Here is a 17,029-nt window from a genome sequence, read left to right as displayed (position 1 = left end):
GGGTTTTATGTGAGAGGGTGCATCTGCATGAGCAGAGCCCCTCTGTAGCCTTTGGAACCTATATTCCGGAGTTGTTTGTGATGCAGCCAACCATATATACTTAAGTGCATTATAACCTTACCGTAAAAGCTAACTTTAAAACGGCTGTATGGAAACATATCGTGTTTGGTGTCAAACACCTTGGAATCATACCTCCCTGCCAGTAACTGGCGGGGGAGGTATGATTCCAACGTCCAAGAGGGGCAAATGTGACATACCGGGCAACCCGGTACCATCTTTCTCGACCCTGGCATCACAAAATGGATGCTGCCAGCCCCAGACACGAGTCTGTCCTCCTGCTGCTGAGCCAAGCTCGAGCAGGGGAAGGCTTGACAATAGGTTTCCTGTCACAGGGAGGTGTGACCACCTCCCAGACAGGCTTTAGTGTATTGGGGCTCGGTGGGTGCACTCTTTGAGAGTGCTTTGATGTCTGCACTGGGGGCACATTTGGTGTCCCTGTGCATAGTCCAGCTCAACCCGGTTGCAGGAGCCATTTGCTCCTGCTCTGGCACGAAACTGGACAACAGACATGGGTGTAGCCACCCCTCTGTCCTGACCCTCCCATAGGTGGGTCCCCAGAGTTTGTCCCACCCCTTCCTTGGGTGGAAAGTAGGAACCCCTGACTACAGGACTTTAGATTTTATCTACACTAAACTCTGCTACAGAAATCAAGTACTTGGACGATCTGCATGACGCTGAATGACGGAAGAATCTCCCTTGGAGTAAAAGAGTTACTCCCCTGCAAGGCAGGTACCTGAAACGCATCTGACTTGAATGCATCTCCCGAGCTCCTGAGGACTCCTAAGATTTCTGCAACACCGGGGTCTCTGAGGTTGATCCGTGCCCTCAGCAATTCTGAGGCCCGTATCCCTCATGGGGACCATGCAACCCGAACCCCTGTGCACCACGTACATTTGCAGCAGCATATGCTTTTTAGCGACCCCTGAGGCTGTGCTTTGGGCTACTTGTAGTTCTGACCCAGAGCTGTAATTCCAGCGAAGATTTCCCACCTACACTCCACGAGTGTTCCGTGGGCTGGTATTTTGTGATTCAGCTCGAGGTCCCTTCGCGATCCCTGGTCCGTTGGCCTGTGGGTCCCTGAGAAGGTAACTTTGACTTTCCATGGGCTTTCCTGGTTGCTCCAGACGTGCCCTGACTCTCCATAGCTTGGAGAGTCGCCAGGACCTTGCTGGTCCTCACTGAAACATCTTTACTCTACCCGTGTGGGTTGCAGTTTCCAAGGCTTGTTGGTGTTCAATCCAGACACTGACCCCCCCCCAGCACTCGACATCCTTCGTGGGACAGCTCACCACCGGACCTTGGTTGTCGTCAACGTCTCTTGGTCCCCGTTGCTGCAGAGTCAAGCTTCACATCTTCTCACCTGAAACACCCGACATCGGTGGGCATTCGTCTATCGTGCCCCTGGTCACTGTGAAGTGACCCAGACTCTGTCCCCTCTGCTTTCAGGTTCTTCTCAGCTCCGATCCAAGCTTGGATCACACCGGACAATTTTCATCTCTACGGCAGCAGCACTTTTCCGCATCAAGCCATTGAAAACTATGAAGGTTTCCGACATCACTTGACCCCTATGCACCCGGCTCCTCTGGGATAGTTAACACGGGTATCTCGGTACTCTCAAGGGCGCTGGCCTTAGAACCTTCTATGTTTAGCTGGATTTGCTTAAAGTCCTCTCCGAAGTGTCCTTAGTCTTTAAAATTCCAACCTCGACTTTCCCACAGAGTTGTACGGAGTTCGCGCCTGTGTTCTCACACTGCACCCGTCCTCCGTGGGTCCCCTGTGTCACTACCTTGGGTGGGTCCTTGGGGTCCGAGAGATTCTACGTGCTCTAGGCACTGTGTCTGGTCAAGTCGTGGTTGTTATACCACTTTCTTAGTTTATGGTTTGGACTCCCCCTGGGGCCCACTGTGTATTGTGCTATTTACTGTCGTTCTAGTGATTTAATAGTGTGTGTTTTGTTCTCTAATCTCATAAAGAGGTTAGTAGAGAGTGTTTAGTAATAAATACATATATTTTATATATTCCTTGTGTGGTTCTCCTTTTATTTGGTCATTCAGGAGATTATACACTGGTATAACAAGCTGTTTTACATTCCTTAGAGACTTAGCCTGAAGGCTGCTCTCCATAGCTACCACTGGGATAGCTTTCAATAAAGGTGGTCTTTGACCTAATCATTAATAAAGGTTGTTTGGACTGGTACAAGGTGCCCCAGCATATACCAGGCCAACTTCTCACAGCCACTACCAGCACTAGTCTGAGCAGCTTCAAGTCAGGTGGGGTCGGGTCCAGTCGCAGGATTATTAACTGCAGTGCGAGCAGCTGAGCTGCCACTACAAGCACTAGTCTGAACAGGTTCAAGTCGGGTGGGGTCGGGTCCGGTAGCGGGATTATTTACTGCAGTGCGAGCAGCTGCGCTGCCACTACCAGCAATAGTCTGAGCAGGATAAAGTCAGGTGGGGTCCGGTCGCAGGACGGGGGTCCCAAGTAACTGCTGCAATGTGAGCGGCAGCGAGCTGGGCTGCCAGTGCCACCAGCAGTCAAACGTTTATTCCATCATGAACTGATGCTAGGTCATTCTGCAGGCGGCAGGACAGACCCGCCTATTAAAGTGTTTCACAGGTTCTGTCAGTAGTAGCACGGACACCTGATGTTAGTAAATGTAATGCCGTTGCAGCGCGGCGGTGTCCTATATTACATTGTAGCAGAGTGGTTGCTAGAGGTGCGAGCAGCTCAGCCAGCCCCCTTCGCCTGCTGGGAGTAGGGTGCTGCCACAGCTTTTAATCAGTATGGTGCATTATAGCAGCGCTCGGCTTGACAACGGAGGCTGCGCTGTAACTCATGACTTTGTACTTCAGTGCGGGGATGCAGACCACCACACTGAAGTGCGTAATTCTAACGCCTGATGCGTGGTACTTGGTAGGGCTGATACACGTCGTAGGGTCAGCTGCAGGTAAATACGCCCCTGCCCCTACTTACATTGTTCTGCAGCACCTCATGCTTCGACGCAGGTACCTGTTCACTGCACTATGGTGGGAATTTAAGCGCTTCGCCCCCTTGGTCAGCTTTACATCAAACACTATATAAATGCTACAGTAAAGGTTGGCTCGGGGTGTCATGGCTGAATCAGGGAGTACATCACTGCTGGGTGACCACACACTGCACGTGCAGTACTTCCCACTCCGTAAGCACTGCTCTGAAACGAGAGATGGTGCTTAAAGCCCCATCGCAACATAAAAAGAGTTATTAATGTAATTGAACGCATCATGTGACGATGACAAGGCGCTATACAAGAAAATAAGGCGTCGCTGACACACGTCCTGGTTTATGGCAGCTCCAAAGAGAAGAGAACAGACTGCCCCCCCCCCTCTCCCCCCTTTACAAGATGTATGTGCACAAATGGGGTCTCCCCGGCCTACCAGCGAGGGGCCGCTGCAGCCGCTGAGACCAGACACTCATTAAAACCCACAAGGCGTTTTCATGCAAATCAGGAAGCCACGGCCACAGAACAGAGAGCTATCATTTCAGGGCCCGTTTTTAGGATGCCGGCGTCTCCCCACCCCGCTGGCTCTAAGAGCTTGAAAAAAATAAAAGCGACATCATACAGATTGGAGACACACACACACACACACACAAACACCGCCCCCACCTCCCTAAACACTCCCTCCCCCAAGACCTCTGCTTCAGGAACAAAACCGAAGTCTTTGCCACTGAAAGGGGAAGGTTTTGTGTGTTGCAACCGGAAGAACCGTGTGTCAAGCAGGGCCCTTTCTAGGAGGCACAGGCCCGGGTGGCACAGAGAGGAGGAAAGAGATGAATAAAGCAGAAGGAGGCAAAGAAAAGGAGGCAAAGAAAAGCATGGTGATGAGTGGCGAGCAAGAGAAAGGGGAGAGAAAAGAAAGTGGGGGGGGGGGGGGGGGAAACAGAGAGGGAAAAAATGAGTGGGGAGAGAAAGGGGGATAAAGAGAGGGCAAGGAAGGAGAAAAATAACCAAAGAGGGTGAGAGAGACAAGAGGGCAGATCACGATTGTAGAGGCAGGGCAGAGAAGGGGCAGTGACGACAGAAATGAAGAGAGATACTGCACGCAGCAGCGAGTGCCACCTTCTAAGCAAGCAGTCTCAGCCAAGACAATATAGTGGTCTCCCCGTCCACAATGATCAGGCCTTCACCCTCCACCCCAACGCAACAACATCCCCCACGGAGTCTGAAATGCACTCGGGCCCTAGGTCCAGCCCACTCTGCGGAGCTCGGATAAGGGACCCTGGGCAGAGGGGTCTTCCTGCAAGTGTCCCGGGCCCTGTGAAACAAGCCCCCCCCCCCCCCCTCCCCCCTCCTCCCATCCCCGGGCGGGTTTCTGCAGTCCGGCACTCGTCTGCCAAATCTAAAAAAAACAAAAAAAAAAACACAGGACAGACCTCGGGCCCTCTCAAGACACGGGCCGGGGTGTGGGCGAAGTCTGCAGGAATGTGTCCAATTCAAGCCAGCCTGGCGTGTTTTAAGCGGTACGCCTCCTATTGGCGCTATTCAAGCGCCCCGTCCGCGTCTTAAAGCGCATGAATTAAATCTGACTTTTTCGGAAGACCAACGAGACCCGCCTGTTTCTACACCGGTACACAATTACACATACTCTTGTTATACATTTCACCGTTAACCGTTTCCGGGGCCCAAGAGGCGCATGAGTGGCTTACGCGGCGCTTTACAACATGGCCACGACGTTGATTACTCGTTAGCAGATATGCCAAGAAGTAAAAACAACCAGGGAAGGAAATGACTGTAATGTGTAGCTAAACCAGCCAGCTCCCTGAAGACCCTAGATTGGTTGCAACATTATATTTGTTTTAACACTTCCAGTAGGCCCCTGAGTGTGAGAGCAGGGGGATTTTGTTAATTAGATACCCTCACCCCAATTCTTATGCAATCCACGCCTCCAACAAGTAGGAACAAGGTACGTCGGCAAGAAAGGGTGGTGAGAGCGTCATTTAACTCTTTACAGGCAAAATAATATTTATACTTTAGCAGGTCGGCCTTTCATCATTGTAAGTTCCAGGCACCGCTTCTGAAAGCAGCCGAGGGCACCGGGCTCGACGCATTCCAAACACTGCCCTTACTTTAGGAACAGCCCGTTTTAGACCATAAACTCCACGTGCTGCTGCTGCCGCCTTTGTAAATCCACTCAGCCCCCGTGGAGGGAAACAAAACGCAGACACAGGCCGCGACAATGGAGGCCGTTTGCTGTGTACTAAAAACATGCGTAAAACAGCAACTCCAAACAAAGCCGACAAAACAGGCTATAGGGGCTCAGTGTAGAGGGAAGGAGGCTTGTTGCACCGGAGTGGAGAGAGGCCCCCTTCCTCCCTCCCGGGGCTTGCAGAAGTGTATACAGAGCAGGAAGGAGTCTATTAGCAGAGCCCGCAGCAGGGGAGTCCCTGTGATGTCCGAGCCAGGGAAAGTGACACGGAGTCTGTTTACAGGCCGAGGGCACCGGAAGCGCAAGTGCAACACCCCCAAGCGACAGCGGCTGCGACACCTTCAGAGAGACGGGGCATCTGTGCTGCCCGCTGCCCTTCCTTCCATCTGTGACCGCCTAATGCCACCAGGACTGCTCTTCCCATGGTACCTACCCTTCTGGCCTTCTCTGACTTCCATCTCCCACCGCCACTAGGAGGGGTGGTTGGTCCTTTCAGCACACCCCAATACAGGGGGCGCCAACCTCTTCAGTGCTAAGAGCTACTCTGGAAGGTTGCCAGAAGTAAAATACAAATAAGGCTCCCTGTTTAACGTTTTTACAGATAAATACAGACAGAAAACATTTACTTTCTTGTCTGTATTTATTTTAAAATGTGGATGAAAACGGAATTTGTGTTACTTTTTGAGTAATTCTAAATACTGTCTGCCATGACTGCCAGGCCAATAGCTGTGTGGATTTATAGGTAAGGGGGCTAAACAAGAAAGGAATTTCAGTAAAGAGGCTTTAACAGCAGTAGATATGCACAAGGTACTGACATTTGCATATTTTCCTTTTTCATGTATCTTCTGCAGGTGTTTACAGCATTAAAACCTAGTAGGCATTCGGGCATGAGTGCATATTTACAGGCTAAATAAATGTGGAAATATACTAATTTCAGCTTCATTTTTCCACAAAACCCAAAAGAAATATGGATAAATACAGATAAAATTAGCAAAAAATAAATATGGATAAATACAGACGGTAATGTCAACAACAACAAAAAATACCATAAAACCAGGTGCCCTAAATATAAAGCATCATCAATTTGGTATACTTAACAGCCACAGGTGTTGTGCCCCTGACACCGAGATAATAATACGAGAAATTAGTCCAACGCTGCATGACTTACCACTCTAATAATACATTTTGGAATTCTAGCCATTTTTCTTCAAACATCAGCTTATGTGTTCTGAAAATACACCTGTTTTTGTATTGTGTACCCATTTTTGCATTTTTGGTATACATGTATTAATACAAGCAAGCAAAAGATACTATATTAATAGCCTGGGCTGCACACAGCTACTAGCAGGTAGCTGGCGAGACAGCTCTAATAATCAAAGAGCTCTTGCCTGGTAAACGGCATGCCTTCACTAGAATCACCACTAGGTACACATACATAGAGCCGCAGCATGATAAACACACATTTGAGGATGTAAAAAATCTGCCCTGAGCGGTCACCGCAGATTTTTCACTTCTTGCTGGACCCTAAATTTCTCCTGACTTGAGAACTCTGTGCTCTATACCCCTGCTGACCAGTTGTACAGTGCCTGTGCTCCCCATTTAAACATGGTCAAATTGGGATACACCTATTTGGTATATTTAAATTGCCTACAAGTTCCTAGTATATGGTACAAAATGTGCACAAGGGCCTGGGAGTCAAATGCCACTAGTGGGCTGCAGCACCTATAATGCCATCCACTATAGTGGCAGTGCAAACTTCGCTTTAGGCCGACCAGTGTAACCTAAAGGTAGTCCGCAAGGTGAGGTGCACAATATTTAAAAAGTAGGACATGTAGAAACTATATCACTACAGTGACAAGGCTTCAAAAGCTATTTTCACTGTGGTATGCCTAGCTGTCACATTGCTGAAAACCAGAGTATAGTTTAAAATACTAATACTCTATCTCGGGAATGGGACCAGCTAGAAAATAATGAAATCAAAATATACAATAGTTAGAAATGCAATACAAAACTGAAGTCAGGTTTTAAATAAATATTAAGGAAAAGCAACTTTTCAAGAGTTAGCCTTTACCTACTGAAATGTCAGAAGGCTAATTAGCATAAGTCTCTGCTGGCTCTCACTCTGTGCCCAGGCTTGAATAGGTGTGAAATGCCTCACAGAACCAAATAGGATGACCCAAATGGGCAGAAATGACAGCTCTGAACTCCATGAAATATGTAGAGTGGGAACTGAGGGCATCCTTTTGACACTACAATGTCAAATCCTGCTTGACAAGTCTGTTCACCCACATAAGCACTCGTGGCACACTTGAAAGGAAAAGAATGGGATGCCAAAGCAATTTTTGTGTATCAACTGTCTGGTTGCTGAAGGACCATGCTTTTGTATTATCAGACTTCGGTCTCCGGGTTTGTTGTGAGTTCAGAGCCTGCCTCAAACTGGATTTTAGTATTAGATGTGGGTGGGCACTAGGATTACCATTGTATACTCCCCCCACACACAGACCCCTGCCCTCAGAGCACAGGTTTAGCGAGGCAGAAGCCTTTCATAATCCTAAATTTGCCCTGGCACATTGGTTTTTGGGCATATCTGCATTAGGGCAAACAGGAACTACTACAAAAGTAGGCAGGTCAGGGCTTGAGAACTTTCACCCCATTGTTAAAAGACTGCCTCTATCCCATTAGTAAAAGGTAGGTCAGGGCCCGGGAAATTTCACTCTACCCACTATCTAGTGCCAGGCATAAACGTGGCACCCCCAGGCACACACTACACAACACTTTGACCTACAGAAAACAGAAGAGTAACGGACCTGCGGACTGTGACCTGAGAGGATCCCTGAAAGACTCTTGTACCCAGGAAAAAGAAGTGGACTCCAAGGTTCAGTTAGCTGTCCCCGTGTGGCAACAGGCAGACAACACGTAAGAGACATTGTCCTGGAAGTACCCAGCTGACCTGAGGCAACTGGACCTGCACTGGACCATGCTGTTGGCCTCTGCCTGACACCTAGCGAGTCTTTAAGTGTCTCCCCTGGAGTTCTAGTGGGCTTTAGAAGTGCATGCCTGTGGCTGATTGATACTTAAATGACTTTGGGCCTGATTATGAGTTTGGCGGTTCGAAGGACCGCCAAACCCATGGTGGTGGTGCAGCACCAGCGACCCGACCGCCGTATTGCGAGAACAGTGGTCTGATCACCATGGGACCACCACGACCACCAGGGTTCCGCGGTCGTTGGCGTGATAGTCTTGAGGCTGCAAGATGCTTGGTGATGCTGCTGCGGCCCGCCAACCAGATTACAAATTTCTTCACCACCAGCCGTCTCTGTGCAGGAACGTGCATTGGTGGTCCCGCAGCGGTGCGGTTTTAAAGCTCACATATGAGCCTTTTGTACTGCACTGTCACAGGACCGCCACGCCACCAGTGCAACCACAAAATTACTTGTAATCTGGTGGGCAGGTGGCGTGGCAGCCCACTCCCACACCACCAAACTCATAATTAGGCCCCACGTCAGGAGGTAAAATCTTTAACCAGGATGAGCATGGTTGGTGTGTCTGACCTGAGCACCATCGCGGTCAGCTTCACGTGGCACCTAGCTCCCGTCTACTTTGACCGTTGAATATATTTTGCAAAATGTCTACATTAAAACTTTAAAGATTCATATCTCCACTTCCCCTTACTGGATTTTTGTCCTTTGGATGCAATTTTGTTAATTAAATTGGACTTAGTTTTCTTTAAACTCGCTTTGGGATTGTTATGGTTTTGCATTTTGACTGCATTAGTGTTTTGCTACTGCATAAATATTTTACATACTAAGTAAAGCCTGTCTGCTCTGTGCCAAGGCCACCAAGCGATTGAGCTCAAGATTAATTTAGTGACTTAGTGGGTTCACCCTGGCAAAAGTTGTGCTTATTCCTTGAGGTGGGTAGTCATCCACCCCAAATAATATTCCAATTTCTTACAGTGGATCTCACCTCAGAAACAGATACAGGGACATCAACTTGCTCTTAAAGAGGGAATCTCGCTTGGAAAGCATTTTATGGAGTCTTCACTTAATACACATAAACATGGCTGTTAACTGGTAAACTAATATAGAGCCGCCACAGAAGAAATAGATCTAGGGCCCTCACATGGTATCCCAATAAACACTACTCTCAATTGAGAAGCCCATATATACAGCCATCCCGTATTAAAGGTACATACACAAGGCTCTTGAGTGGTAAACAGATCTACAGGCCTCCATTGGGAAAGAGAGATATGGTCCTCACTTAATACACACATTAATATGGCTCTTGTTGTTTAATAACATACATAGGCCACACATCTGGTACAAATGTAAATATAGGGTCCTCACTTGGACATACACAAACAGGCCCTTCATTTGGATAGTATTTCTATAGGCCCTCAATTGGTAAACATATATAGAGCTGTCACTTGGGAAAAAAATATATGGGGCTATCATTCGGAAAACAGATACACAATTCTAACATCTGGGAAACAGCTTAACCCCTTCGCCGCGGCAGGAATTCCGCCGCGGCGCTGGGGGGGGTTTGTGGGCAGTTGCGGTGCCGCCGTGCTCGTGACGGAACCACTCCGTCATGAGTCACGGGCGAGCTGTGCTCATGACGGAGTGGTTCCGTCACGACTCCGCCCACTGCGCTAATTGCCCGCACAGGCGCGGCCGCCAACGGCCACAGCATGACGGAACCACTCCGTCATGAGCACAGCGCACCCGTGGCTCATGACGGAGTGGTTCCGTCATGAGCACGGAACGGATTAATTTCCCTAACTGATATAGAGGTAAATATAGCTCTTCCATTTGAAGCACATAAAAGAGGGCCTCGACAAGCACAGATACAACTAGGGCTCTCACTTGTGAAGACTTTACGGGGCCCTCAGTCAGGGATGTTTAGGGCTCTGATGAAAACATAAGTCCTCACTTGGAAATCAGATATAAAGCTCTCTCTTGGTAAAAACATTATTAGCCCTCAAGTTTATCACGCATAAACAGAGTGCACTCTTTGTTAACATATATCAAGTGCTGTGCCCTCAGCTGGTAATGACATCCATAGGGACCACACTTGGTAAATGCACATATAAGGGTTGTCACTGGTAAACACATCTGTTTTTAATTACAGTCTCCATTCAATTACCTCAGCCACATTTCCAACGTTGAATAATGAAAAATATCAGCTTTTCGAACAATGTGTACTGAACTCCCCAGTACTTTAGCAATAAAGATACATCCGTCGATGCACAATAATCCCTCAGCAGCAAAACACGAAGAGCTGGTCCCAGTGCTTTATACATCACACATCTACCAACAGATGAGGGCACTAACACTGCCAGACCAATGTCAACACACATCCTAACCCAACAGAGAAATGAACAATAAACATAGAATTCAGTTATTCGCAAATGCGCAAAAAAAAAAAGAGCCACCCTCACGATAGAGATCAATTTAACAAACCTATACAGCGCTATATAAAAGGTCAAATCCAGATTTTTAGAGTCAGAATTAGATATTTTATAATAAAGTTATCTAACTATGTCCCTTTTAAAGCACCTTCCACTTCAAGACATTTCAATGGGAAACACTGCTCTTTTTTTCTCCTTTTAGGCACAGTCCTTTCAACTTACTAACATCGAGAAGGGATCAACGATTTCCCCAAAATATAGCAAAAGCGGAAAAACTCGGTAGTTACCTCTTAGAACATATCTTGAGCCTCATTCGTGCAGGCAGAGTCTGACAAAGGAGCCACCGAGAAACCAACTTCTCTTTTCTCAGCCAGCAGGGGAGGGGTGAAAAAAGAGCAAAGTTTTCGGTGGTGTAAGACGCAAAGCTGCGCCTCCTCCCAGGGGGTCCTGTCTGCCAGGGTGTCCTTGCGCTGCTGCTGGAGGGGCCATGCAGTGGACCAGAGCTACTGGGGAATATTCGGGCCCCCCTCGCATCAGATAGGGGGAGGGAGCCCTCCCTGGAGCCTGTGTATCACCGCTTACGAGGAAGCAGTGCTGAGGCTGTTCCAGCCCTGCCCACACACTGCAGCTTCCTCCCTCTCCGCCTACAGCTTTTTTTCTTGACAAATGTCAACTTTATCGATTGACAGCGAAGCAAAAATCTTGTACCTCCAAGATGGCCGCCACGGATGCCGGGGCAGAGGGTGCGCGCGCTCCTCCGCTAGCCCGTCTTCTATTTACACGGCCTTCTGCGAGGGCGCTCTCTGCGCATGCCCCTATTCCAACCGTAGGACCGGGAAATGGCGGATTTAGGGTGAGTGAGGAAGTTGATGCTCCCTCGGGGTGCGCTGATTCCCGCGGAGTGCTGGGACTTGCTATCTAAGTAATGGGTTACGCACGGATTCGTCAACCTTTTGAAGTCTGTCTGCAATGCTTTTGTTGTGACCAGTGGATACATCGCTAGCATGGCAGCTTTGCATTCTGGGACATGTAGTTCTGCCCATTCAATTTGAACAACTCTTTCTCGTTATAAATATACTGGGCGCTACTTTCAGCCTTGGTTTTCCCACCAGGAGGATTTATAACCCGCTGCCCCCCGCCTGCGTGTAGCCACGGTCTCAAGTTGTGTGTGTTGTCTAAGGGTGGCCATACCTTTGGCAGTACACTTAATTGTCGCTGTATTTTAACTTTAGGTTTCAATTTTTAATCTCCGAAAAACATTTGTTTTACCAGAACATACAACGGAGTACGTTGTGCTGTACTTCTGCACTGCAGCTGTTCAGCTAAGTAACCCGTCCATTAACACAAGCATGTTCAGGTTGGTTTAGGATTCCATACCATAAGCAGCGTCACTGGAATTAAGCGACAGCGGAGAGCCAAGTTATGTGGCAGGGTTGACTAATAAAAAGGCAATGCATGCGTCTCAATATTATAGTAGTAGTAAATGTTTTGTACGTTTTACACTTTCACCTAATTGGGACTAGTTTAATAGCAAAACGTAGCACTTCCAACTGAGTGATGCTGGAACAATTTTTTTAGAGTGGGGGTGTTATCATTAATATTCTATCACTTAAGTCATAGGGATAATGTAAGATGGAAGCATCACACAAAAAACAAGTGTCACACGAGCCATGCCCATTCAGCAGGAGAGTGTTAAGGGTGCAGTATGTTGCTCACAATGAACCAATTATATAATAAACGAAAACATTCTCTTGGAGAAATCATCAGTCAAATCAATCACACTCCACTGTATCAATTTACAAAAGCTATTCACTCTCAATCTTAAAAGGACCCAGGCAATTGCATACAATCTGTTTAATTATGCATACATTAAAAAAAAACTAAGCACAATAGATAAAATTCATATAATTAAAAACATTTTCATAGAAAACATATTACAGACTAAATACAAAACATCACAAACAGGAGAGAACATTCCAAACATCAATGTTTGTCATTAAAAGTCTGTTAATTTGAAGAAATCAGTAAGAGAAAGTGCACAGTGTTACAAATTATTAATTGTTTCTCAAATTTAACTAAATAAAAAGGGTGTTGACACATTTCGGTAGAGAAACGATATAGGACCACCTTCTTCAGGACAATAGTATAAATATCTCTCAGTCTGTCAGAGTTTTAAGCGCGCTACTCACCCGTGAGGGTCGAGGAGGGGGGGGGGGGGGGGGCAGCTCCGGTCAGTCGAAGAGCCAGGTCTTGAGGGTCTTCCTGAAGATATGCAGGGTGGGGGCTTGTCTGGTGTCGATCAGGAGCTTGTTCCAGGCTTTGGCCACGATGTAGGAGAAGGTTCTTCCACCCTTTCTTGCTCTGCACATACGCGGGGGTGTGGCGAGGGCTAGTTTGGAGGTTTCTCTTGGGTACGTGGAAGGAGGTTCTGTCGTTGAGATATTGGGGTCCGGTGTTATGGAGGCATTTGTAGGCGTGGGTGAGTATCTTGAATGTTACTCCCTTCTGGACTGGGAGCCAGTGGAGGTTATGCAGGTGTTGGGAGATGTGGTCATGTCGAGGGATGTCTGGCTGCGGTGTTCAGTATGGTCTGGAGTATGCGAGGCAGAGACTTGATGATCCCGGCGTAGAGGTTGTTTCCGTAGTCCAGTCTGCTGGTTATGAGTGCGTGGGTGACGGTCTTTCTTGATTCTGTGGGGATCCATTTGAAGGTCTTTCGGAGGTTGCAGAGGGTGTTGAAGCACGTGGAGGCAATGGCTTTGACCTGTCTGGTCATGGAGAGGGAGGAGTCGAGTTAGACGCTGAGGTTTTGGGCGTGGTCCGTGGGGAGGCTGCAGAGGGCCACCAGGTGTTGTCCCATGCAGAGGGGGAGAGGACGAGGACCTCTGTCTTCTCCGAGTTGAGATTCAGGCAGCTGCTGCTCATCCAGGATGCAACATTCTTCATTCCTTCCCCTAGTAATGCAGTATTCACCAAAGTTCTATGGTTATTACTATAAGGGTAAATGACCCTATTGACTGTCACAGATCTAGTCATCCGCACATAAAACTCATATTTAACTGGTAGCTCTCATTACTACTGGAGACTTAACCTTTCTGAAGTCTATAGTGTGTTCAAGGAGGATATTATAAGCTGGAGTTTCTATATTCCTGTGCTCTCGGATGTGATTCCTGAGGTCTATAGTCTCCTAACAGATATAGGTTGAATTGTTATATAAAAACCTTAGTTAAAATCTCAATGTTCGAATCAACAATCCAGGACGTGGTGATGGGGACTGATCAGCCCTTCACATAGATACAAGTCCAGGAGGTGACTACCATCTCAGGAACATACCCATTAACTATTGTGAGTCTTGATCGCACACAAGCTTGGTGTTCCATGTCCTTTTCAATAAAAGTAGTGGGGCCACTCTCCTTTTTATAGGATCACAATGAACCACCAGATCAACGCCGTATCCTCCTCATGCTTCCACATGCTCCGCCTGCTCTGCCTGCTTCAAACGACATTCCGATGGATCCCCACCGAATCCAGAAAGACGGTCACCCACACACTCATCACCAGCAGAATCAACTACAGCAACGCAATCTACACTGGCACCACCCAGAAACTCGTCAGGAAACTACAGAATCTTCAAAATGCTGCAGCCAGACTGGTCCTCAACATCCCCTGCTGCAGCCACATCACTGAACAACTTGTAGAACTACACTGGCTCCCAGTCAACAGAAGAATCACCTTTAAGCTCCTCACACATGCCTACAAAGCCCTCCACAACGCAGAACCAGCATATCTGAACCACCTCCTCTCATTCCACATACCCGCCAGGCGCCTTCGCTCTGCCCAACTGGCCCTGGCCACCGTCCCACGGATTCACATGACCGCAACCGGAAGAAGAGCCTTCTCCTCTTTCGCCGCCAAGACCTGCAACACCCTGCCTCTCCACCTTAGGCAATCCCCCCGTCGGTGACCTAATTCAGGAAGGACTACAAGACCTGGCTCTTCAAGTGAACCCCAGTGCCCAGACGGGTCACCAGCCTCCAGCTCCCCTTCAGCGCCTTGAGACCTTTGCGGGTGAGTAGCTGCGCTTATAAACCACCCCCCTTATAAACCACCCCAGCTCATGGTGCATTGTGGAGCACTCGTGAGGTAGTGCACTGTCATTTACGGACAGCTAATTTTCCATTTAAAGTCAATGCAGTTTTACTGGTAAAAAATATATAGTGCAAAAAACAAATGTGTGTGGAAATTGGGTTTCAGTGAATTTTCATCACTTGTGCTTCACCAAGTAAAGAGTCTTGATTTTTTTTTTTGATCCTGTTTAAAATATTTGTTTCCATCAGACTTCAAATCCAACATGGCTGCTCAGAGTTGCTCCGTAGAAGCCCTGCGCTCTAAAACCTAGCACGGTGCTTAAACTCCACCGAACCAGCTGATGGAGCCATCCCGTGTCATCAGAAGTTGGGGAGCGTCTATCGTTGTGGCCGCCGTCCCATCTAGACCCTGCATTGCTGGGATTTTGTCTAAAGTCTTGCCTACGATCTCGCGTCAAGATGGCGCCTGGGATGGAACAAACTGGTTTTTTAATGTTTTCAAGTTGGGGCTGCGACATCGGGAGCTGAATCCTGGGATCCTGCCAACCCGCTTCTCAGGTGGGCGCCCGCAACTGAATTTTTTCCATTGCACCGTAGGCGCAGTCCTGACCATCGAACCTGTATCCAGTTCGATCCTGGCATGTGGTGAGCCTCCTTCCGCTTGTGTGGTTCGATGCTGCGTGCGGAAGGCATCTGGCGGCCGCAGCAGACATGCCGGAGAGTTTTCCTGGACCATGGAGACACTTGCTGCCTAGAATTGAGGTTAGCTACCGCGCTGCTTTCCATTTTTGAGCTGTGTCGCAGTGCGCTTACAGAGACGGCGCTACTCCCAAGTGCCTGGGAGGTCTTGTATCTTTTTTTAAGAACTAAGAGAGACTGGCACTTTCTTCCCTGCAAAGTTCTGTCGCACTCTCATGGTTCGGAAAAGGGTCCCATGATGCATGCCTGACCCAAAAATGGCCGCCAGTGGTGACTTTCTTTTTTTCCCCTTCCTGATCTTTTTCCTTGCATAACCCCTACCAGGACTATGCCTGACCTCAAGACTACGTTGTGGAGAAGTGTGGCTCAATGATTAGAGCGGCAGACCCTGATGCAGAGGTCTAGCCCGGGACCAGGGTTCAATTCCCCGCCTCGGCGGGTCTTGGGCTCAAAATTCCACGGACCTGATAATTCTCGCCTCGGTGCCATTCCAATCATGGAGTCCCACTCTGCAACTCTGGGCAATAGCTTGCTTAATCTCCACAACGGCCCCCACAACGCTAAGGATGCCTGGCCTCCACCTTGGGGGTGCCCAGGAGTGGACGCCTCACAGGGAAAGCCAGGATGGGTTCCACAGCGGTATTCGTACAAGCGCCTTGAGACCCTTGCGGGTGAGTAGTGCGCTATACAAGTATCAATTTACATTTACATTTAATCTGACTATCCCTGAGTTCACATTATCTCGATCTCGACTGCGGCGTCCGAGCACCATGTCCGACGCCCGGTGGAGTTGCTCTGTTCAGCTATAGAGGAGATTGTCCTTGGTTCACCCCCTGACCGTCACCTACCCAGGCGGACCTTGGGCACAGTTTTTCTTCGTCTCCCTGGCTCACACATACCCCCTCCGCATCGTATTTCTGCAATTTTGCTTTTTCCTTATATCCTTTCTTTCTATCCTTCTGACTGATGACCGTTGGAGCTACTTTGCGAGCTATAGGGGAGACTGGCTGTCGATTCCTCCTCGTGCCGTCACCTACCTACTCGGTTTCTGGGCTGACTTTCCCCCTTGACTCTCATTTCTTCTTCCCCCGTCCTCCCCCCTCTTACTCCCCCTCACCCCCTTTCCCCCCACTTGTCTCTCCTTCTCTCCCTTTAAGGTGTCACATATATTTGATGTATCGTGCAATTGTTTTGTTTGTTGTAACATTGTTGACCGTATGTAAAGCGCTCTGATACCTTCGGGTCTAGCCAGCGCAATATAAAACTGTCTAAATAAATAAATAAAATAAGACTTCAGAATTGTAAACAAGTGCTTAATTTGTGCTTTTCTAATTGCTGATATCATTTGAAATATGCATATAGTTTAGTTCCCCAATATGTAAATGCTGTTCATTTAAAAATAAAAAAAGAACTGACTTGCTACAGCCTTTCCTTTCATTTCAAGTACCCCAGCAGGATTGTCCCTAGATCACATTTACAAAATCCTCTCATTTTGCAGTCAGAAAAATAAAATAAACGTATACACCAATTTCTACACAAGCAGCAATTTGTCAGAAGATATATCCTGATAGTTGACTGTTGTCATTGAA

General features: G+C 48.0%; 2 protein-coding genes across 24 annotated transcripts in view; one reads left to right on the top strand and one right to left on the bottom strand.

Moving 5' to 3' along the window:
* Positions 1-11,301, bottom strand: part of LOC146772312 (unconventional myosin-IXb-like) — a 373,359-nt gene extending 362,058 nt beyond the window's left edge. For all 13 annotated transcript variants that reach the window (XM_085638103.1, XM_085638105.1, XM_085638104.1 and 10 more), the window contains exon 1: positions 10,941-11,301. The gene's annotated coding sequence lies outside the window, so the exon portion shown is untranslated. The remainder of the gene's footprint in view (positions 1-10,940) is intronic.
* A 142-nt stretch (positions 11,302-11,443) lies between these two features.
* Positions 11,444-17,029, top strand: part of LOC146772311 (unconventional myosin-IXb-like) — a 103,684-nt gene continuing 98,098 nt past the window's right edge. For 7 of the 11 annotated variants that reach the window (XM_085636673.1, XM_085636678.1, XM_085636670.1 and 4 more), the window contains exon 1: positions 11,465-11,506. In XM_085636673.1, coding sequence (XP_085492799.1) covers positions 11,493-11,506 — 14 coding nt within the window. In that variant the 5' untranslated portion in view covers positions 11,465-11,492. Of the gene's footprint in view, positions 11,507-17,029 lie in introns of all 11 variants that reach the window. The other 4 variants (XM_085636674.1, XM_085636671.1, XM_085636676.1 and 1 more) reach the window with 2 other exon arrangements.

Source organism: Triturus cristatus, chromosome 12, assembly GCF_964204655.1.
Source record: "Triturus cristatus chromosome 12, aTriCri1.1, whole genome shotgun sequence".
Classification (NCBI taxonomy): domain Eukaryota; kingdom Metazoa; phylum Chordata; class Amphibia; order Caudata; family Salamandridae; genus Triturus; species Triturus cristatus.
The sequence above is the reverse complement of the archived record's forward strand: the minus strand, read 5'-3'. Positions and strand labels throughout refer to the sequence as shown.